We start from the raw sequence: 24660 nt of genomic DNA on the forward strand, positions 1-24660 counted from the left end.
ACAGGTGGAATCAAACCTTATCGGCTCAATACCTTTGGTTCCAGTCCATTTCATGGCAACTCTGAGGTTTTGATGTAATGTGATGTAACATAAAAGCATGAATAAAATCCAGGCAAAGTTACAAAGGTCCCAAACTCTGGTTTGTCATAAAGCAATGAGGCTTAGCTCCCTGTCTTTTTTGGCAGGGATTAGTAACAGTTGGTTTTCCTTCTTAGAGAGTACAGAAACTTTCCCAAAGACAGTTCAAAGACAGGAGGAAATCACTTTAACCATTTATTTTCTTAAACCAAGCTTAAATATAACTTCACTCATTTAGGTATGAGTTTTGTAAGAGTTTATGTCTCCTCCATCTCCAGTAAGCCACAGATAAAATGTCCATCATCCAACAAAAGTCCAGTGATACACACATATCTGTTCAGGAGAACCTGCACAGTCCCCAGGGAGAAAACATACACACATCCTATTGTGCATCACACACCACCGGGCCTCCAAGGTGAGAATTTTATGAGAATATCCAAAGAAAAAAAAATCCTCAAAGAGACTGCAGTCGAGTCACGGTGTCCTTTCAGTTCCATAAAAGCAACTTCAGAAAGAGCCAGTTCCTTTCAGTAACTCCTTTAGAAAGGTGGATGAAAAAAAGAGACTTTTTCACAAAGAGATCTTTGTAGAAAGAAGAGGAAAGACACAGTAGGGTAGGGAAGGGAGCAGGTGGAGATGCGGCTGTCAGCCTTTTGTTGTCTTTGGCCTGCTGTTTCTCCTCTTAATAAGCAGCTGTAGTGCCTGGTTCCTGCAGATGTTTGTCATAGTACAGTCCTGGATGTGATGATTAGAGCTGCAAGGTTGACCAAGGGAAATGCTGAGCACTCTGGAGCTGCACCCATGGCTATGGCACCTGAAATGCACAAGCAAATCCAAATATAACAGGTGTCTGGTCTGGTATTTTTAATGTCTGCTGTGGTCTAGAAATGTATGGCAAAACTAAAAAAAAAATGCTCTGTAAATGTGGACTGAGTATAAACTCTGACATAAAGGTCTCACATAAATTATCACAGCACAAGAATACAGTAGGCCAATTGAAAAATGTATCCAAGAATTACTGGATCACTACAGAGAATTACTGGATGGTGTGAGTACACACATATCTCAATAGATGGCACTAGTGCATAGTGCTCACGTCTGAGGTGACCTGAGACGACTTGTGAGGTGGGCACGGCAACAGACAAAGTTTGATAAAAAGAAAAAAAAATTCACTCCTATAACACTTCAACACTGTTTGAACAATCAGCTACTGGCAATACTCCTCACAAGCCTAAGCCTATTTAGTTGTTTGATGATATATATTTCTCAGGCTTTGGATAACAGGCGGTATTTCACAGATATCTAAGACAACTGTACACATGGAGTTCATACTTAGCTTCAAAGAGAAAAGGCTTCACTCTACACAGTATTTAATGGGAGTCAGAGGTATCAGTTTATCTGTAGATAGCAGCCTCAAAAGACCATAATGCAGTGCAGCCGCAGAGCATCAGAGTCAGGGCTAAAACACCCAATTGTCACAAGCTATTTTGCAAAGGTAATACTGTACATTTTATGTATTTGCTTACACATCAAAGTCACCTCGTGAGAAAGGGAAGTTGAGGAAAAGTAAAGTTGGTACACCAAAAACTTTTTACACTCCTTCAACAGAAAATAATTCCTTATATTCTAAACACTAGTGCATGGGTATGTAGAACACTCAACACTTGCTAACATACATATTTGATGTGATATCATACAAATAAAGACATGGCTCAGGACTGTCTCACCTGCTATCTTGGGGATGGTAATCTGGCGGCTGCTGATGCCTTCCCCTCCCTCACTGAAGGGTTTAATCTGGATGACATAGTCCTGGTTGACAGGCAGCGACAACTCCAAAGAGGTGGTGTTGGTCTCCACCACACTGGGACGGCTATGTTTGTCCTTGCTGTACATCACCTATAGGGAGCAGAGAGAAAGATGATAACAATGTGATTCTTGATAATACATTGACATGCATCGAGTCCCGGCTCGTGTTTTTTTCAGACAGCTCCTTGAGGTTTAATGTGCTGCCTCTGAAACTAACAATGATGAATCTAATTGTAAATGACTGTGTTGGATGACCAGAAGAGAGGGTTCAGGAGTAACAAGGGGCAAGTATGGATGTAACAGTCCAGGTTGTTCAGCTGCAGCTTGAATTTATTCAGTGGATACACCAATCCATTTAACATACAGTAAGCCTCGCTTTGTGCAGTGACTGCAGGTGATTCAGTCCCAAACTTCACAGTTGAAACATTCTCTTAATGTTTTAACTACTTTTTTAGGCTGATAAAAGGATTCATAACAATCTGATGTTTAATCCTTGAGATGATTCTTAAAACTTGTATTTTGCATAAGATGTTCATAATATGCTGCTATGATAAGTGAAGTGTCAAAATATGGCAGAATAACAATAAATCACCTGGGAACACTGTACATGTATGTATCAATATTCTGTTGCTGCAATGACTCCTCCTTTAGTAACAATCCAAAAAGCTGTACATTTTTCTACAGTTTGTAGCATGGGTTTATTATTGTAAAAGAAAAAAAGGTCATTTGTAGATTTCACATAACCAGAGCTTCAATATGAAGTGGGGACAACATAGCTTTCAATACTTCTATACTAAATTAAATGGAGTTAACACAACTGTGAGGGGTTTAGATGCTTATTGGCATAGTGTCTAAAATAAGGAGGCATCTAACCTTGCTTATGCTGGTAAACAAGGGTGCATTCACAAATGTGAGTGTTGTCAAAACTGACAAAAGAAATGTATACTCATATGGAGTAAATGGACCAAGTGACAGTCTGTCATTCTCTGTTATGTTACAATCTATAAAACCATTCACTTGTCAGATCTGTAGCCAGTCCACTTTAAGCTCTCTGTTTTAGAAGTGCAAAACTCTCCACTTTTTACCTTATATCCTGTGACTTCTGACTCATTCTCCAGAGCGTGGACTTGGTCCCACCTCAGAATGACCTTGGAGTTGGAAGTGTTCCACATGATTTTGACTGGGGCTTGACTAGGTGCTAAAGGAGGACAGGGGGTGGAAAGGCAGAGGAAGAGGAAGGTGAAAAACAGCAAGCCAACTAGTCAATAAACAGTAAAATCCTGAACCAACTCAGCATGAAGGATATTTCTCATTATCAGTTTATTATCCCACTGTTAGGACGGAGCAGTGGGATGATAAACTAGGCAGAGTTTAGTTTCCCACATAAAACATACTCTAGGAATATTTGAGTAGGAGTGAGAGCAGTCTTTGACTGTTTGTAAAGAGGATGGATTGAGAGACAAGAAGAGACATGCAGGAATGTGTAATAGGTATATTATCACTGTGATCATTTATTTTAGACCACCCTACATAGGCTGGAAATAGCTCATCATTTGCCAGCTAGGCCTACATTGAAAATCGCTTGGTGTGACAGTAAATGAAGCTAGGCTTCACTAAAAGATTTGCCATGTCTATCATATGTCATCTCTCTGTTTCACGCTATTATCAGTTGTGAGATGCCACAAAAAGCAGGAAAGAAGAAGACTGAAAGCTGACATGTATGGATATAAACAACGCAGGTTTCAAAATATTTTTAAATAGCTGTGCACATGTTTTATGAGAAAGAAAATGCATGTTTTCAGGCATCAACTAGCTGTACATAATGCTTTTTGGTGAATGTCAAAAATAACTGTTGTTATACAAAAAAACACCACATGGAACCTTTAAGGCACCTGCAGTCAGAGAAAAACAAACAAAAATGCACAGTCAGTTGCCAGCTGTGTGTTGTAATGCGAGTCCTTACGTGGTTTCTTGGTTGTGACATTGACTATGCTGCTCTGTGGACCAACTCCAGCACTGTTATAGGCCCTCAGGGACATGTAATAGGTACTGCTGCCCTCAAGATCCCTGATGAGTACTGAAGTTTTATTCCCCACCGTCCTAATCACGCTGGCTGTGTCCTGCTTCTCTTTTTCACCCCAGTACCGCAACTAAAAAACACACAGCAGATACACAGATATCACTTCATCAGTCTGCACGTAACTGCAAATACTTCAATCTATAACTATACATTTGTGGGCATGAATCCTGGAGGGCTTCAACATGCTCATATACTGTGGTTTACCTCATGAATGAATAATTACATACACAGAAATATAAAAAGGTCATCCAATTGTTTTCCAATGAACACACAAATACAATGCCACTAGCGGTTGGCACAACTACAATTCGTATTGTGTGGGCATGTGTTAGTTTGACCTCATAGCCCAGTATGCGTCTGCGGTTGTTGCTCCAGGCTAGTGGCTTCCAGGTGACCTCTACCTCGGACGCTGATACACTCCTCGCCCTCAGCCTCCCAGGAGCTCTGCTGGGCTCTGAAACGCATACAGGAGAGTCAGCATAATGGAGAAGACATGGATTCACTACACCCACGTCTACAGTAAAACTAATAAATATATTATAGGTCCATCCAATCTATCTTTTCCCACATAATCCTGGAAAAAAAGTTTTTCACTGGAATTTGTATCAGTCAAAAGTGTGACATATCTGTGACAGCACAAATAATATATTAATAGTGTGTTAAACAATTTAAAGGGTTTTCAGCTCTTCCATAAGAGCTCACTGAAGAAAAAGATTAATTTAATACTTTGCAGGAATAAAATATTTCCCTGCTTTGCCAATGACACATGCACGTTTAGAAGACACACTAAATAAGTTAAAATTAGCATGTGTGGAGGACTACCTTTCAGATTTGTTTTTACATCAAGCAAACCTTGGGCATAGAAAAAAATAATACTGCTGGTGGGCAGCAGCTGTTTGTGTGAGTGCAAAACTGAAACCTACTAAGGCCAACACTGCTTGCAAGTGGCTGTGAGAAATATTTAGACTAGAGTCTATCTATTGTACATGACTTTATAGCCTAATTTATTTTCCCACTGAGCCCTGCCCACTTTAAATCAGTGAGAAGAGCGCCGACAAAAACTGAAATGCAAAATTCTCATGTGAAATAACCAAAAGTGTTCAAACGTGTAGGACCACATTGCTCATGGTACAACACTGGTTGATAAAACATGATTTAATTATTTTAAGTTGTTTGGGACCAGGTTTTTAGACCCAATCCACGCTACATAGAACAATTTCCAGTGTTCAGTTGTAGTGACAGTTATTTGAAATTGACAAATGTTTCTTAGAGAGTTGCATGGCTTTGAGGCACTTAGGACCTGATTTACTAAGATCCCAAATAGTGGGTACTAAATTGCACAGTGCAATAGACTGCGCGTCTCGTATGCGTGCGTTTTGCAGGTGATCTACTAAGAATAACTGTGTAAATGAAAACAGGTGCAACAGGGTGGAGACAGCAGTATTTAAATGAGGGTTTTGCATGTCTTAATGGAGAGTTTGGACGAGCAGAAAGCTGCAAGCGCAAAATGAAATGTGATCAGGTTCTATTGGAAGAGGTTAACACATATATTCAGTTATAACAAAAACAAATGTTACCAGAGAAACCGACATATGGGAGAGTATTTGTGACAGAGTCAATGCTGTTAGTAAAACCAAAAATATTCCACTCCAAAATTACTAACACAGGTGGAAAAAATTCATCCTGTGCGTATTCTGTCATTGTACCTCCGTCTCCTCATCTCCACAGTGACAAAAGTCCTCTGTGCCCAGTGTGCAGCCGGTTAATACCTGCCCTTCAAAGGCATTATTTAAAGACGCAGTTAGCGTCAGAAATAATACCTTCAGGTTTGGTAAATCACAATGTGTGTGCTAAATAACATATTTGCATTTTCTCCTCCTTGTATTTTGCGCACTGGGGTTGAAACGCCCCATATTACATATTCATTATGGCAAACGTACTAAATGGACAGCGCGTATTATCTTGCACATTTGAAAGACGCAAACCTCAGTGCGCTGCGTTAGTAGATCAGCTTGCACATTTTTTGTGGGTGATGTCAAGTTTGCACACGTTTTTTACACACGCAGACCTTTAGTAAATCAGGCCCTTAGTGTTTACAATTAGGTGTACTAAAACTGGAATCAAAATACACATTAAATAAGATTAATCTGATGCTGCATTGTTGAAGTGTATAACTGCTGGCACAGTGTTAGTGTTGCTATACATTCCCAGAGAGAAATCAGTTAGTATTTTCTATATACAGTAGCTGTAATAGTTCCCACCTTCCTCTGCTGAGTAGATGGTAGTCACTGGACTGAAAGGACCTTCTCCCTTGTTGTTGTAAACCCCGACTTTGATTTGGTAAGGGGAAAAGGGAGGAATGCTCTCATTCTTGAAGACGTATCTTGAGGCGTCCGGGGATGTGACAGCAGCTTGCATCCAGCCTTGTGCCCCGAGTGGGCGGAAAGCCACCACATAGCCAAAACCTGGACCGCTTTGCACCTCCTCAGGAACAGGCTAAGGAGGTTTGAGATGACTCAGAGGGGTGACTCAAGAGAGACAGACATGACTGATCATAAAGTTATTAATACCTAAAGAAATGCACTATGGGCACTTAAAGGAATAGTGCAGAGGGTGATCCTGTACTTGCAAGCCTTGCATGAACTTATCAGTGTCTGGTTAAGAGGTATTATATTATTTATACTAAGAAATAAAATAGAGGTATCCAAATAGAGATAGAGAACATTTAAGTATATATTGCTTCACAGCTGCTGTGTTTCATATCAGTTTCTATACATTAAAAGGTTGGCACTGTACTTTTCATATAAGTGTGAAAATTGTGCTTTAAAAAAAAATTAAAATCAATTTTAAATACAGTAGCAGTCAAACGTTTGGACACACTTTCTCATTCAGCTGAATGGGAATGTATGTCCAGACTTTTGACTGTATGTATTTATTTTTATATAGCACATCAATAAAAACACATTCAGAACCTCTGACTCAAGCACAGAAAAAAATCAAGTAATGTATGTAAATGCATGTTTACCTCCCAAGTGATAACAAGCTCTGAACGTCCTCCACCACCACCGTTCACTCTGGCTGGTGTCACCCTGGGAACTGACAGATCAAACATAACTTTAGAAATACAAGTTTACATATTCAAATATATATATATATATATATATATATATATATATATATATATATATATATATATATATATATATATAAAATGTGAAATACGCTGGTACAATAAAGTTCTTTGAAGGGATCTAATTACTGCCATGAAGTAGGATCTCTTTACATATAATGTGCATAATTTGAGAAAGGTTTCTGTCACTGTTGGCAATGGAGGAAATGTAAACCTCTAATACATACGCATTTCTTTGGTACGGGCCTTTTTGGAGGGTTTGCTGGGCTCTCCTGTTCCTATGGTGTTGGTTGCCAGGACTCTGAACTCATACTCCACCCAGGGACTCAAGTCAATGACAGTGGCTGACAGCTGCTTCCCCCCGAGCAGCTCAGGAACTGAGGAGACATCACAGAAATAACCTTTTATCAAAACCCCGAAAGATCTGCCACTGAAAGTTAGCCAAGCTGATGATGTGTTATTTACTGCCATTTCATATGTGGTGTTTGAAAAGGATACCAGTCACGCCCCCCTTCTTTCTATTTTATCTGCTCAATAAACAACTACATTTGCATAATCTACACAAAGACTGTCAGATGAAACCAACCTACCAGTGGTTACAGCCTGCCACCCGAGAGAGAAGGGCGTCCTGGCCTGGATGGTGTAGCTGAGGATGGGACTGTGGTTGTCCATCCCGGGTCCCCAAGACAGAGCAGCAGTAGTCTCTGTCATATCAGTCACCTGACAGTCCAAAGGGGGGCCGGGGGGACCTGGAGGGGTAATTAGTCATAGCTCACTCACAGGATGACATATACTGAAGCGATTAATGAAGACAAGAGTTAGAATAAAGTCTGAGTGGGTGGCTCGTGTTTAGTACAGAGAGAATCTCAAAAGGATAACAGCTGCTAACACGTTCTGAAGCTTAAGTGCAATACTGAACTACAACTAATCCAAATACGATGTTTGCTACGTTGGAGGAAGAGAAGAAGAAGAACAACAACAAACAATCTAAACAAGGAGCAAAATATACAGATTGATTGATTCAAGCAAATGTAATCTATTTAATCTCATTATATGTCTTTCTGAAGAGTAGCTTATTATACTGTAGTTTAGGTAATAAAGAAGGATCATAACATGTCCTACAGCAGTGGTTCTAAACCTGGGGATCAGACTCACTCCAGGGTTGTGAGAAGAGCAACAAAATAGGAAAGAAGAGATGAATGAATATACATACATTTTCCTCTTGTGAAGTACTGGACATGTCTACCTCTCCTAAAAGTGACTGAAATGCAACAATCTAAATATATATATGATGAAAATTCATTCCTTGGTGAAAGTTTTCATAACTCACAAGCATAATGTAACCTTTGATGAAACAAGCTTTGGTGAAAAGCCAGAGAGGTTGGGAACCAATGCCATAAAGGGGTATATGTATTGTTCATTATCAGGCCCTGTCATGCTTTAATTACATCTGCCACAATAGCAATGTTCATATTCTTTCATTCAATTTGTGATGTAATGTCATAACTCATAATGGCAATGTTTGTCTTGCGAAGATTATTGAATTGATTAATTTAAAAAAGTCAAATAAAACTGAATACAAGATTATTGACTTACAGTTATTAATAGATACAGTACTTGTGGTGACATTCTTTCATTCACTATCAAAGGGAGTAAGCACTTGGCATGTGAAAAGACTTTGCATTGAAAACATCTTTGCTTTGTGTGATACTACAGTGGAGAGCCTTTCTCTGAAAGTGCTTGCTGTCTCAACATTGTATCTCCACAGCCGCTGTAGTCTTGACATGTATTTAAGAGAGCAACTGCACAGCTGCAGTGGTGTATGTGTGGACACTTCTGTGCTGCGCCACAACGGCTTAATGCTTTAAAGCTACAAACCTAACTTAAAGGTTTGATTTTTTTTACATGTGTGAGGGACATCCTTACCTCTGACTACCACATCAGTGGCAATAGACACGCTGTCCACCTTGGTCTGTACCGCACACGTATATTTTCCAGCATGCCTCAGCTGAATGTTCCGGATCATGATGTCACCAGCCGAGGGCTGTCAATGCAGAAGTTAGGAAGGAAGAAAACAACGACAAAGTCACAAAATTATCTAAAATGACTGCAAATTCAAGTGCAATGTCATAGAGATTTCTTTTGGCATTCAGTTTATTACATTATGGAAGAGAAATATACAACACAAGTCCAGTTACAGACCAAATGACTGAGTGAAGGTTTTCATTATCATTTAGCATCTTGCATTGTTGCCCAACAGCATTCAATTAAAAGCAAGTTTTTTAAAATACTGTTATTGTTCTGTACTGTTCTATACTGTCTTTCAAAATGAGGCATTTTTACTGGATAGACATTTTGAGTCCTATAATTTCACCAAGTGCAACTCTCACAGAAGCACAGTTACCCACAGGCAGTAACAATGAGAAAAACAGAAAATGCTAAATGCTATAAACCTAACAAAAGAGGGTGGCTGTATCCAACATTGTGGTTGGTGTAAATATTGATGGAGGCATACAGTTTTCATAACTGTTCACTTAAAGAATACATTATGTTCTTTAACAGCAGACTTCCATTACGCTGCAGGGTTTTTAACTGTATATACCTTGTGTCATGATTTCTATAGTATATACCTGTATGTATTTTAGTATCTATAGTATTTGAAAATAACAGCTTGAATGAATTCATTTTTGTTAAATTTCTGAGCAATAATGCATTGCCACTTCTGTTTACTCAAGGTATGATATTTCAACCTTAAGGTACTATAGCCTTTATCATTTTATATGACTCACTCAGCTTCTTAAAACTGTGTGTAATTGTTTACTCTTAGTCTGTATCAAAGATGTAAACATTCAGGGAATGTTACTGCAGATGTAAAAAGTACACTGGAATATACACATTTAGGATAGCACCTGTACCTGGATGGTAGCAAATTTCTTAAGCCCTTATAAACCAGTGACTCATGACACTACGGTATGTCACAAGCTTTACTGCTATCTTGTGCTCACTGCAGACTCATCAAAAATGAAAAACATGTCAGGCTCTGCTCTAAAAGAAAAATATCTGCAAGTTTGAGTAACGAGACGATGCAGCAGTAATATGTCATCATTTTCCTTTCCACAACATGTCAGCACCATGCAGGGGTTTGGTGCAGAGGAGTCAGGTTTTTAAATGAACTGCAGGGAAACACACAATTATAAAGCTCTTGTTGTTCATGATCATGCGGAAAGCAAAGAATAACAAGAGGAGATAAAGAAGCCAAGACCTCATAATTGCTTTTCCTAATTAAAAGAGAAACATATTTGGTGTTAGATGATCAAATGTAATGCATGAATGAGCATTGCATAATGAATTCCTTGGTTGATGCCTTTGTCAATGGAGGAGGTGTTATTAACAAGCAAAACAGGCAAACATAGAGCCCTCTTGTTCAGACAAAAAAAAAAATCTCATCGGTATGATTAATCATGAACAATTCTTTACTCCTTAAAAGATTTGCCTAAAATTAAGCCGTAGAGAAAAAAAACATAAATGTTAAATGATCACTTTAATGACTCACTTCCTTAGCAGTCAATATGTGTACAACTTTATCTATATAACAGGAGCAATATGAAGCGTGAAACTATTCACATATAGCTTTGCTTTAAGCCTGTCCTTAGACCCTTGCTGCAAGCTTTTTTTTAAGCGTCAAGTCATAAGTTCAAGTGGAAACACGAGGACTGTCAAGAGGATACAGAAGTACTTGTTTTTTTATCTCAAGAAATGTTACTTCAAAGGTCATTTGAAGAACTCAACTCAGAATGTGTGTGTGTGTGTGTGTGTGTGTGTGTGTGTGTGTGTGTGTGTGTGTGTGTGTGTGTGTGTGTGTGTGTGTGTGTGTGAAACACACAGGCCGCAACATACAGTACTGTATTTGCTTCAGGGACGCAAATGATCTTAAGACACGGATGCACTTACCCCACCAACTTTTTCGAAATAAGCCCCGTGGCTTCCAAAGTGGATGACCTGCTCATTGAAGAACCAGGTGAACTTGAGGTCCAGTGTGGGGTCGTGAAATACCTGGCAGGGTAGCACAATGCTCTCACCCACAGTCACATCCAGATGACCTGCTGGACTGGTGATCACAGTTGGGTCTGGAAACAGAGAGCACCAAGTTAGAGGTGGGTGGTTTTTCTTTGTCAGAGTAGATGTACTGTTTTGCAGACAGTTCAGGGTGCCTACAGTATAAATAGCAATCCACTTCTTTCAGCTGGCTTGTTTTTATTTCTGTATGTTCCCTGAACACAGAGAAATAATTGGAAAAACATGTCACACTAAAAAACAAGTTGCACCAAATCCAGGCCCAGATATTAACCAAACATTAACAAAGGCTCTCAGGATAAATTACTTTTGAGTCTGGCAGTAAGGTTGTATTACATCTCTTTCTTTGAGTTTAATAAATCAGAGCATGGTCTTATATATATCATTAGGCTTTGACAGTGAAGAAGTAAAATAAACAAACAAAAGGAAAAATTCTGCCATTATTGCAGGTCAGATCTGAGTCTATAATTTGGCTCTGTTTGTGCCGAGACAAAAAGCCATCCTATTTCATCCTCAGTGTGGTGCGCATCAACATAATCTTTGGTCTGTCTCAGCTGGGTGTCTCATTCAACAGCAGTGCGGTGCAGAGAATATAGTATGGGTTGAGAGGCCCATACACCAATCCACTGTGAATTATGCATGCATGTCATAAGCATCTAATGGACAGGCAAGCCAATGCAGCATGTCAGGGGGAGTAAAGGTCTATATTCAGCTCTGTCAAAACAAGCCAGCTTGTTTATCTTGCACCCCCTAAGGAGAACTGGCTGGTCATGGCAGTGCATTCCAGGTGAGTCTTAGGAAACGTTGGCACTGGATGCAAAATATGAAGGGCAAAACTTTCTGCCTCTGATAACGAAGCTGTCACGCTCATTTCCTGCCATGACTGGAAGGAAAATCACAAACTGGCTCCTTCATTCTCTACAGCGTGCTTTGTGCATGACAATTCCGATTCTGTAAACCATAAAGAGCGTTTTTTATTGTATGGATCAGAGAGTTTGTAGTCTGGATTTTAATGTTTCTATTTGAATTAGCATAACATCCATATTGAACAACCACAGTCTGAAACCTAAATAATACGCTTGTGGTTCAGATAGGTCAAAACAACATGTCTGGGATGAAGTGGAAGCTGACATGAACTCCTGGTGGAATCTCGGGAATTATTTACACTTCGTAAGTCAGGTGAAATGCAATTAACTGCAAATAACTTGACAGTGAAAGCAAGCTGTGTTCTAAGGACCAAAAGTCTGTACCACAAAGAAAGTTCAGCTCAGTGTGGCTCTCTTTGGGTTACCTCGCCTCATTGACACTAACATTGTCAACCTGGGATTACTAGTATCACAAAGCTGGTGTCATCTGGCTCTGTTAACTCTGGGTTTTCTAGTGCATTCATGTGAAAGATGTGACATTGTCAAGTACAAGTGACAATATCAGAAACATGAATGAACTACTTATTATACTCTGGGGAAAATTCAGTTATATAAAAAGCAATAAGCAGTATTTAATGAAGGGAGACATTAGAAATAACTTCCAAATATCAAATGTAAGGCCAGAAATAATTTTAAGAATGATTACATAAGTACTGCGTACAAGAAAGAAACTTTGCACAATTAAAATGTAGCTAGAATAGTCATGATGTATTTAGTGCTGTAAACTATCACTTAGGGGCAAGAAAAGGACTGTGTGGCTTTTATGGCCGCAAAAAAACTCTGCAGAAAAAAAGAAACCATGTACTTGACAAAGCACCCGCAAAGGGTGACATGCACCCCAAACTGCGCTGTCAAGCAAATAGTGTCTTGGTGGTCCGTTGCTATTTGCACGTATGCAAATTAGATAACGCAAAATTGGCCCCTTTCTATGCAAATGAGCCTCATTGAAAAACAGTCCATTCCACAAAGGGCAGCACTAATAGCCACACGCAGTTAGAGTGAAATTATTTGCATCTTCAGAGAGTTGGTGGAAACGGAAGCACACACTCACTCACTTACTCTCTCTCTCTCTCTTCAAATCTTCAAGCTTGTTAGGCATTGAATGATATTGAATTGATATTGAATGATATCAAGGGAGAAATCTTCAGTCAGACATCGGGGGGATCAGGTGGTTTTGGGGTGGTACGCTTATCTTGGACTTTCAGCTACTTAAAAATAAAAATGTCCTGACAGTACTGATTGAAATCAGGATTTATCGATGCAGGCTGCTTCATTACAATCCCACGTATAATCCCGAATCTGTGTGTAACAGCTGACCTGTTGATGTTTAGCAGAACACAGAATATTAGTAACTGTCAGATCCTGACCTATCAGGTGTTAATGAAATTACCTCTGCTGTGCATAAATGTGCACAGCTTCTTTCTCAGTTTGGAGATGCACTTATCATTTCAGCTCCTGTGTGATGCTGCAGCCAGCTGTGACACACAGCCAGCTGTGGACAACAAACAGAACATCAGTATTGATGTTTCTTCAAAATCCTGGATATGTTCAGTGACACCTGAACAACATTATTGTAAGATTCAGAACATAATCTAAAACATTTCAGACCTGCCTGAGTCACATTAATAGCTGTGTTTTGACATTTCAGTAAATTATGTTATAGATGTGAAATACTACACAAGTAAAATAAACAAAATACATGCAAGTTGGTTTGTGATTGCAGAGAGTTCTGTTTGTGTGCACTTCTGCTAATTAAAGCCACACAATTTGAGGCTTTTGTGCTCTCTGCAGTTTTCATTATTGACCAATCTGTGTGCTGAAATGTAGAGAAAAGCCTGAAACAGTGGAAACCACTGCTCTCACTCAATCAGACACAAAACAAGGGAAACATTGCACTTAGCAACAAAACATTATGGGCGTGTCTGCATCATTGCATGTCATTAATGCAAAATCTTTTGTGAAATGCAAATGCAAATGATGTGCAATTCATGGCACTATCAGTGGCCGCAATCCATTCTTTGTCAATGACCCCCTCAGTTTGTTAGAGGCTCTGTTTTAAAATCCTGATTTCATAACTATTGCTTGTCACTTTATTATAAAAGTACTTTTATCATGTCAGGATCCTATACTGAAAGAATAATGATTTAACTTTTCAACTGAGCTGAATGGTCAGTAGCTGTGTGTGTTGACAAGTTTTGATCCAATCCTCTGAAATTAACTTGCTGTTCAGCATTGGTTACCATGATGATCTAACCCAGTTAGTCAGCGTTGTGGTACCAATTAAGCCCAAAGATCACTGGCTAACCCTGCAGTACCTCACTCAATTCATTTGACATTCACAGATTTATTTCAGTACTAATCGTAAAATGTAAAATCATATTATCATATTAGGAAATTTACTGTCATCAATTCTGCTAACTGATTTAACAAACTTTGATCATTTCATGAGTTTTACTTACTATTTTGGACATTTTAAAGATTAAAGAATTGATCAATACATTTTAAAAAAAATACAGATTAATCAATAATAAAATATATTGATTAGTTGCAGCCCTAATCGACAGTAAAAGCATTTACTATTTACTGGAAATACTGTGCTAGTGCAGTACCTCTGATTAAAACTTGAGAGCAGTACTGCCCTTGACTAAAGATATAATTAACCTTCCCTCTGTGACCAATATAATAAATACACACATATATACTGTATAACAGCTCCATTCGTAGATGTAAAGAGGCTGAGGGGCGGTGTGTGTGTGTGTGTGTGTGTATGGGGGGGTTGGGGGGGGGGGGCAAAATTGGGCTTCTGTGCAAACCAATTTGCAATTCAAAAAACCTGTGAAGAGGAATAACCAAAAGGCATTTTAATAGAGCACTGTTGTTGACTCTGCTCTTTAGAAGGACCTAGAAAATTCATTGCACTGCAGAAGTGTGTGATTTAAATGGATTGAAATCTTAAACAAACCGAGCATGGCTACGAGCCACGGTGCAAAAAAATATGAATTAAACATTGAGGCACATGAATGCAATGAGCCTCGTGTCTCCAGCCACTGCCAATCAACTAATTGGATTGTATATCTGTCAGGTAAGGGCTAGTCTTTATAGAAACCCTGCTTCACCGTTTGTTCATCAAGTGTACAGTGCTGGTTATTTTAAAATGCAACACTGGTTGGTTGTCTCACAGCTCTTGTAGACTGCCAGATAATTTGTTTTGTATTCTTCCAAAATACTGACAACCAGAGATGATCTTTTAGTACATTACAAAAGCTGTATAGCAAATCCTGCACAAGCCCTGATGTTAATTTGTGTTGCGTTACAAAGTTCATTCTTAAAATACACCACAGAAAAGCAAACACCCAGATAATATTTTGCATATGTTTGGTGTCTTACAAAATAAACATTATTGCAGTAACTGTATCATTTATGTGTAATATAAGAGCACTTGTTGCCAAAAACAAATGAGGATAAAATAAACAATGACTATGTTTACATGCACAAAATATTCAAGTTTTTGTCATTATTCTAAAAAAGATAATATTCCTATTGAGCTGTTTACATGGATAATTAAAATGAATATTCTACTAACATTCCTGTTTCCATGCAGAGGCTTTTAAGGGTTTCCCTTTGCTTCAGTGGGAATGGGAATCACAGAATCTCTGCAGGCAGTGAAGTAAACCAGTGGGGTGAAAAACATTAGTGAGCTGCTGCCTGATATTTAGTGATGATATGATTAATATTATAAATGTATAGTTACAGGCACATCCAGTACCTAGGTTGTCCCATGATGTTTACTACGCTACGGGCCTGATTTACTAAAGGTTTGCGTGTGTAGAAACGTGTGCAAACTTGACAGCACCCGTTTGCGTCTTTCAAATGTGCAAGATAGTACGCGCTGTCCATTTAGTACGTTTGCCATAATGAATATGTAATATGGGGCGTTTCAACCCCAGTGTGCAAAATACAGGGAGGAGAAAATGCATATGTTATTTAGCACGTGCATTGTGATTTACCAAACCTGAAGGTATTTTTTTTTACACTAACTGCGTCTATAAATAATACCTTTGAAGGGCAGGTATCAACCAGCTGCGCACTGGGCACAGATGACTTTTGTCACTGTGGAGATGAGGAGACGGAGGCACAATGACAGAATACGCACAGGACTGAGTTTTTCCACCTGTGTTAATAATTTTGGAGTGGAATATTTTTGGTTTTTACTAACAGCAATGACTTCGTCACAAATACTGTCCCATATGTCGGTTTTTCTGGTAATATTTGTTTTTGTTATAACTCAATATATGTGTTAACCTCTTCCACTAGAACCTGATCACATTTCATTTTGCGCTTGCAGCTTTCTGCTCGTCCAAACTCTCCATTAAGACATGCAAAACCCTAATTTATATACTGCTGTCTCCACCCCGTTGCACCTGTTTTCATTTACGCAGTTATTCTTAGTAGATCACCCGCAAAACGCACGCATACGGCACGCGCAATCTATTGCACCGTGCACGCAATTTAGTACACACTATTTGGGATCTTAGTAAATCAGGCCCCAAGTGTTCTTTGTGTAACACACCAAGCCGTCACCATTAGTCCATTGCATGCATGTTAAAATAATAGCCAATCCTCCATTCCCATCGTGGAGAAGTTGCGCTCTGTTTTTCCAGCCTGCCATTAACAGCTCTCTACTCTCCTCTCATTCCTCTCTTCTGTCTGCCTTCCTGCTCCAGCATATCATTTTGCCTGCGCAGGGGTCCGTTACACAACCAGCCCGTCATGCATCTCTATCCCAGGATTGCAAACTGTTGGCTAGTTAGTTTGTTTACAATGCACAGAGCCACAGAGCTAATATGTGTCTCAATTGGCCCCAACAGAGACACATATTGAAATGTGCTGTATAAATGTTAAAAAATACTCTTAAGACCTGAATGATATAAGCACACCCCACATGTCTTAATCACAAAATGTTACATTCGGAATAAGGCTTACTTCAGAATATCCAAACGAAATATGCTGTTTACATGAACTGTATCAAATTATAAATATTAGCGTAGTAATAGTGGAATATTAGTATGCATGTAGACATAGTCAATAGGTGATTTACAGCAAACCACCTAGGGCTGGTGTCTGAAGTCAAGTCATGACAAAATAATAAATGGTAGGTATCTTACCTTTAACCAGAAGGCTGCCAGCACTGCTCGCTACTCCAAACTGGTTTCTGGCTACACACGTGTAGAGTCCAGCATCCATTTTTGAAACATTGGAAATGCGTAGGCTTCCACTATCCATCACAGTAACTCTGTGGGTAAAAACAGGATATACATATATACAGTGTGTGAGTATATACATCACTATGTTAGGCTGTTGACAGTTCATCTACTCTACTCGTGGAAGCTTGTAGTGTCATTTTTACATATATTCAAAGTGCATAAAATCTGTTTTAAATGAGCAAGCCCCCTGTCCTTAAGCATTTTAACTTTAGTCTGGAGTTTATCTCAGTGACTTTTAATTGGCTCCCTTTGCTTTGGTGTGACATAAGGAGAACCCCAGCGCGAGGAGTTTCAGTTTGATCTCTCACCACACAGTTGATAAGAACAGAGCAAGATCACTTGGGAGAGAAGTCTTATTTTGATTTCTCTGTGATAGCAAAGGGAACTTTATATAACTGAATGCTAGACAGTAGATCTACTCATACTGTGTAAGTGTGTCTTAATTGTTAATAGGAGAAATACTGCATCGGCAGACATGATTACACAAACAGAATTGGAGAAGAACATGATTTTCTGAATTCCTGGCCTGCTGCCTAAATAACTCAAGTTATCCCAAATTCTACACTAAATGCAGCTAAAATATTCATTTTAACACAGTTAATCCAGCACTCCTGTATTCGGTGCTACATGGTGTTTTAGAAAGCTCACCTTAAATGCACTGTTAAGTAAGGACGGATATGCAGTGTAATGCCAAAGCCCTTTTGTCAGTGAATCAGATAAAAGCCAAGAATAAAATAATTTAACTATGAGATCATTGAGTTCAATATGTTGTCATTATACTGTAATAATAACAGCATTTGTAACCTGGATAAATATAATGTATATTTCAATAAATAGAGAGTAGATGGTAAAACTACAAAAAACAACTACTACTCCTACTGCTACAAATAATAATGATTATCTTTTTATATTATATACTCATATGTCTTAATGCACTGAGACATAAAACAAAAACATATCCCAACCAGTTTGTGGAATTTATTCAATTGAATCTTGTTTATGTCACTAAAATTTCAGCAGCAGAGGAACAAATTTGACCTGTCTGGTTGTGTGGTAATAAAAGGAAGCTAAACCTCTTCAACAGATTGCACAAGCAGTAGGCGTCATCAGTCAAGCCTGACAGATTCTATCTGATAGAGAGAGTGCACTGATACCAGTCAAAAAAAAGTGCTGGAGTGATGCAAAACTAAATATGAAAGAAGTCAGCATCAAGGCATTGCTTGAACAAAGTGTGTATGCTTCTGGTCCCTGACGAGTTATCTTCCATGTTGAAACTTTAAGAATGGTTTTAATCTCATAGCAACAATTAATCTATAGTTTATCATTTCACTCACTCACACATTCTTTGACTCAGACAGTCACAGCTCATTATCATTTGTGCTTTTAACTATAAACTATATTAACTATAAATCATGAAGTATTTTGTCAGTTACTTTGAGTACTGACAGAGTAATATAAAGGCACACATTTCCAAGCTGAAAAACTAAACCTAAGAAATGTTGATGCTGCCTCTGAGAGCGTTGAATGTTGGGGGATGAGGTCTTCAAACGCATACTGGTGAAAACACGGCCTTGAATACAGTGTGTACAGCAAATTTGCACAAAGAGAACTTGTAAGGAATATGCATAATGGCATTCATTGTGCCCTTTTTTTTAGTGGATTTTGAGCAGAGTCAAGAATAGAGGATAAAAGAAGAAAAACATGTAAGTGTTTGGTGAGCTCCACACAAGCCTGGGAGGACCAAACTCATGAATGACAGGGTCACAGGTGACTGAAGCACACAATAAATAAATAAATGGGTTGATTAAAAAGACATTCCTCACTGAAAAGCTAGTTACCTACTGCACAGTGGGCCCTGATGAAAAGTGATTTTTCATGTGTGCAAATAATGAAACAGAAGTGCTCATTTCTATTATCATTATTATTATTTTTGTTATTATTATTTATTACCTACATGTGCCTTGTTGTTGTGTTGTTCCTTGTTTGTAAAATTAACAAAATGTGCAATAAATAGATGTTTAAAGAAGGAGTGATCTTTTCACACCGTTATTTTATTAAAATATAATCGGATATCACTAATACTAGCTTTATATAATGCAGCACTAAATGATTTACTTTTCATACCTACTGTTCATGTTTGATCCTTTTGTCTTTCCTGTTAAACAGCTGGCTTAGAAACACATTTTCCTAGTTCTCTCTTCTTTGATTTCTGTAATTACTGGAGACACTCTATCACGTACCTTAAGAGACAGCATTCTCCTTCTGTCTTTTGTCATTTAAAATGTTTTCTAGTGCTTCAAGACTTTGAGTATACAGTAGTAACTGTTTCTTAATTTACTGTTGTTCAAAGTAAATAGTCTAAAATAAATACAGCCTACATTATTGGCCCGTACTAAAGATGTTTCATTACTAAGCTGTAAATCATAGTTGTATTGTCTTTGTTAATTCTTTTTATTAATTATATCTGAATTAGGTGTCCTAACTTAGTTTATCTGTCAACCTGAACGGTTTGTGATTTATCAAAAAAGGCCTCTACTGTAATCAAAGACAACGTTGTCTTATTATTTATTTGCTAAAAAAACATTTTATTTTGGGGAAGGCAATGGAGAGATCTAACAAGCATGAATAAATAAATAAATACATTTAAAAAATTGCCCCCATCTGTCTGAAAGCATAAAAATATCGACTGAACCTCTTGTCACAGTTTAACACATTTAATAGTTCTGTGATGATACAAATGTCCAAAACTCTTGTTGACAACTAGGAGTATTAGATTTGGAAAAAATAGATCTTATAAATATTCACAGTTGGGGGTCCAGTATGTAAGAACGTGTTAACATCAAAGGGATGGAAAAACAATTAATAACTAAGGGTCATGATGTCAAATCACACTGAAATTACCCATCCTTGATTAAATATTTTCCTTACATGCTTGCAGTGGTGGTGACAACACACTAGAGAAAACAAAATCAATAATGTGTCAATCATTCCTACTGTTCATCATGAGACTTCTGTTGTATGTCTCTGGACAATAAAAATAATAGTAGGGGAAGAAATGGTTTGTCCTTCAGCTGTCACACTGAAGTCAAGAATCTGCCTTGTTGAGATGTTCTTAAACAGTAAACAAGTTACTGGCTCTGATCTCCAGGCATGAAGAAAAAATCACTACTGGGATCAATAAAATATTACGCTGTTAACAAGATAGGTCAAAACCTAGAATATGGCTGGAGCATGTATGGTCAATGTGTGGAATTGTGGCCAATTTGTTACAGGGATAGTCAGTGGTAGTATCAATAATGTGGATTCCTGGAAATGAAATGTGGATTGGCAATTTTCTGTAGTGGTCCAAGTAATATTTATTGTTAAAGTGTACTGAAGTAGCTTATCACAAACATTTGAGTAAAAAAAGGGTATACATTCAGTTGGATGAAAAATAAATGTGCACTCATATCTTGGGATGTTTGACTGAAAGAGAATTTATTTCAATTTTAAACATTCTAGTATCTTGTTAACTCCCCCTGATTTCATGTATTTCTATCTGCGGATGTCTGTAAACTATGGTCCATCCTTATGTTTATGTACTATTAGCATGCTATTCTAATACTATGTATTATCATTATCACCCTGAGGATGTAACAAAAACTGTTTGCGCTGATTCATTTTGAATGAGCAATGCCTAATGTTGAAAATCCAACACTGGGCCGGCTGACTAATGGTGTAACTTTATCAGTCGTCAATAAGTCCATCAGTCAGTGATGGCCAGACATTCGGGGTTATAGAGCTGGTCTGTTACCACTCCAGACAAACATGAATTCCACTGAGCTAAAAAGGCAGGCACTGCTTGCTGAACTGATAATTAATTTGGCCTGGTGTTATCAAAGTTATTAAAAATAAGCAATAACCATTAAGCCTAATGAGCACAGATTAATATTTCATGATTTGAAACAGTTGTTAAGACTTACATTCTGATGATACAGCTAGAATAAGATATTCATGATCATTAATGTGTTGGGATTTCTTTTCAGAGAAAGAAACTATAATGCTTGATAAACATTCAATTCTTGTGGGAGAAATTTGTTATTGACATTTTTGATGGACGCTAAGCAGGAAATGCTACAGCTTCACCTTGAGCAACTGTAGAAAATCTATCTGCAGTTACTTTCTTCAGTCAGAAAGGTCATGTCAATTGGATCAAATTATATTCCACCAATTTTTGATACTGCCTCTCAACCCTAGTTACAGAACAATTTCCTGACCACATTTGAATCCTTAGAAATTAATTAGCCCTGTTGATAAATGCCCACTGCAAATCCTCACTAAGAGCTCCCACCTTATCTCCTTAACTGCACATGACAGTGTAATGAGGTTGAGACAGTCTTTCAAACATAACTGGTTTGAAAGGCGAACTTGAACACTCGTTTCTAAAAGATCCCTTGAAGTCATTCTGGACCTCCCAAAATGATCAAAAATGACCTGTATCGCCTTAGAGGCTGCAAGAATTAAAATACATTAGCCTCTTCTACAGAGCCCATTCCCCTGTGGTGCCGGAGGTATATTCTCCTAACTGATCTGACGGCTTCCTTTGTAATGGACTATAACAAAGAGTTATGGATATGAGATGTCACACGGATAAGACCTGCCATTAAACTGTGCAGCAGCCTGTGTCAGGCTTCCTCCTAACCAAAGCTTCAAAGGAACGGTGAAAGATAAAGATGTAAGGAGCATTATCTGTCTGAAATGCTTTTACTTTGTTCCTTTTTTCCCTCAAAGGTTGCCCTGGAGCAATTAAGGTATTGGGGAAATGTGTGGTGTACATAAAAGCTTGAGCAGTGCGATATAGTAAATAGGCACTTTACCTCAACCTTATTGGCTGGTGTAAAAGTGAGCTACTGGCTTTAATCTACAAGCTTGGTCTGTTTCTCCCTGGTGTAACAAAAAAACTAAAAGGCTGTAATGAAAAACATTATTTCAACCACTTAAGAAGAATTGTACAATGAGCTCAGTTTATTACTAGGAACTTGTAGTACTCACAAGTACTGCTTATTTCGCTTACTGTGATATATGACTAGCATCTGGAAAACTTGCCGTTTTACAGTAGCAGGATTATAAATGGATTCACATTACATGATGAAGCAATATATATATATATATATATTGTTTAGCATAACAATCTTTAACACAGTGGTTCAATCTAAAGGTAATATTCCTGAGAGCTATTCCATTTGACGATTTCTGGCAGTGGTCAGCAGTGAAATAAAATTAGAGTAAGCACTTTATCGTTAACCTCATAGGTTGCCGCGTAAGTGCACAGCAACCCTTTTATGACGCTATCTTGTTATACATGCTGGCATATGAGCTGATGTAGGTATCACCGCTGCATGATTTCATTAACTAATCAGATCCTGCCTTGTTCTTAGTTGATTTGTTCTCCTCTGCTCCAGATCCTTGAAAACATTATCCCTGGAAGATTAGAAGGAATTATGGGTATTTTAGTTGAGCCAGTGGGATGGATTAGTGTTGTGCCACTGCTGTAATAGCATTGGTAGCAGCCCCATTTCGTTATGGAGGAGAGTAAATGCTAACGAGCCAGGAACAGGGGAATAGGTTTGCGAGAGATGCTGCAATAATGTCATAACCTAACATCTTGTATGCAGCTCACCCACTTCAGGGCAAGGCAGTAGAGGCAAATCTCAAATGGGAAATCTCGCCTTTATGAGCACAACTGATATTGCACATTGCATTTTCCCTTCTATACTTAAGAGGATGATAAATCTGCAATCTGGGTCGGACATTTAGCAGCCGTTTGCAACACATAATCTTGGTGCTGATTCTGCTGCCCCCGCCGCCCTCAAATAAAACATCTCACTCCTGTTACCATGATGTCCCTGCCTGACATGAGTAACAATCAGATTGAACCTTTAGTTTCCCCAACATAGTGTCTGACTAGGGGAGGTGAGACATGACTAAACCTGCTGCACCCCCACTGTGGTGAAGATGGATATCCAAGAGGTTGTGTGTGGAAAAGCTGCTGAGCTAGTTGAACAATTAATCCCATATCAAATGAGAAATCTGGACCCCCACTATGTCACCACATGTGCTAGCAGGTGTGCTTTGCCTCCTGCTGATACATTCCTGCACAAATAAAGATATTATCAGGATGTGGAAATGCATCATGACTGATTTGTGCAGACTACACTGTGTTTTATACAATGACAGATTATGAAAACACACCTGAGCAAAACACACGCTGTTTGTTGAGTAACTTTCCTCACTGCTTTCCTGGGCCATAATTAAAAGTGCTTCAGTGCATCTTGTCCCTCTGACTTTAATTGTGGGATTAATGTTTCAAGATTGTGAGAGCTGTAAAAGTTCAAATACCATCAATCATGATCAAGTGATGGCATTTTTGAAAATGAGGCACGTTTACTGTTTTTTGCAAATAACTGCACATTTGAAACACAGAAAGCATATGTCCACTCTAACAATGACCACTGATATGAAGGCCATGCAGTTTAAAAGCTGACTACCACCATCTCTCGGACTGCTGCCATGTGAGAAGAAACAGTATGAATCCTAATCAATGACTGACTGCTCAGTCATGCTGTCTGCTACAGACACCTTGGCCCAGCATTACGTCTTCAGCAGGAGAATTGTTTTTTCTTGTCTGATTAACATTTGGTTTTCCTTTTTCTTTTCCTCTACAGCACACAGAGGTATTTCATTGATCTGTACTTAACCTGATTTCTCATAAAACAAGGTGTCCAGCTAGTTCCCCTGGTGTCACCGCCACTATCGCATAAGTATGTTGTTCAGTGGCTAGCCATTGATCAGTCCATTTGGGGATTTTGCCATCTGTCTCTCTGGTAGCCTGGATCATCGTCTGCCGTGGTCTAATGACCCTCCAGGCCTTACATGCTGCTAATGAGCTGATGGATCAGCATATTGATCCAAGTGCAGCAGTCTAGGAATGGCCAATTACCTTAAGTAAACAGTGCAGAAACCAGCTCTGAGCATGGCCAGGAGAGCAAAGTATAAAAGAGTTTGCGGACGAAATGTAGATAGCGGGGGGAAAGTGTTGGAGTGCAGAACGTGTTCAATTTCTGTCACTTTCTGCTGTTCAATTTCTGTCAATTCAAATTGTATTGTGTCGTACTGTGGTTCTTTTCTTTGCAGTTTGTCACCATGAATACAAAGGTTGTTTTTTTTAAAAAGAGCAAGTCGATGAAATACCATTCTGCAAGTAAAGCAGTCAAACTAAACAATTGTGATCCCCCACACACACAACTCACTTATTGCTCTAAA

The 24660-nt window shown here is 38.6% G+C and overlaps 1 protein-coding gene across 1 annotated transcript in view; it reads right to left on the minus strand.

Annotated features, from left to right (window-relative positions):
* Window positions 1–784: 784 nt before the first annotated feature.
* cntn3a.1 (contactin 3a, tandem duplicate 1) overlaps window positions 785–24660 on the minus strand; it is a 69980-nt gene continuing 46104 nt past the window's right edge. The window contains exons 11-22 of the mRNA XM_062426802.1: window positions 17260–17387; window positions 11046–11221; window positions 9021–9138; window positions 7685–7843; window positions 7322–7471; window positions 6990–7060; window positions 6226–6460; window positions 4303–4418; window positions 3848–4034; window positions 2970–3082; window positions 1806–1974; window positions 785–892 (exon numbers count right to left, since the gene is read on the minus strand). Of these exons, the coding sequence (XP_062282786.1) occupies window positions 801–892; window positions 1806–1974; window positions 2970–3082; window positions 3848–4034; window positions 4303–4418; window positions 6226–6460; window positions 6990–7060; window positions 7322–7471; window positions 7685–7843; window positions 9021–9138; window positions 11046–11221; window positions 17260–17387 (1714 nt within the window). The 3' untranslated portion in view covers window positions 785–800. The remainder of the gene's footprint in view (window positions 893–1805; window positions 1975–2969; window positions 3083–3847; window positions 4035–4302; window positions 4419–6225; window positions 6461–6989; window positions 7061–7321; window positions 7472–7684; window positions 7844–9020; window positions 9139–11045; window positions 11222–17259; window positions 17388–24660) is intronic.

This window comes from Scomber scombrus, chromosome 10, assembly GCF_963691925.1.
Source record: "Scomber scombrus chromosome 10, fScoSco1.1, whole genome shotgun sequence".
Lineage (NCBI taxonomy): Eukaryota > Metazoa > Chordata > Actinopteri > Scombriformes > Scombridae > Scomber > Scomber scombrus.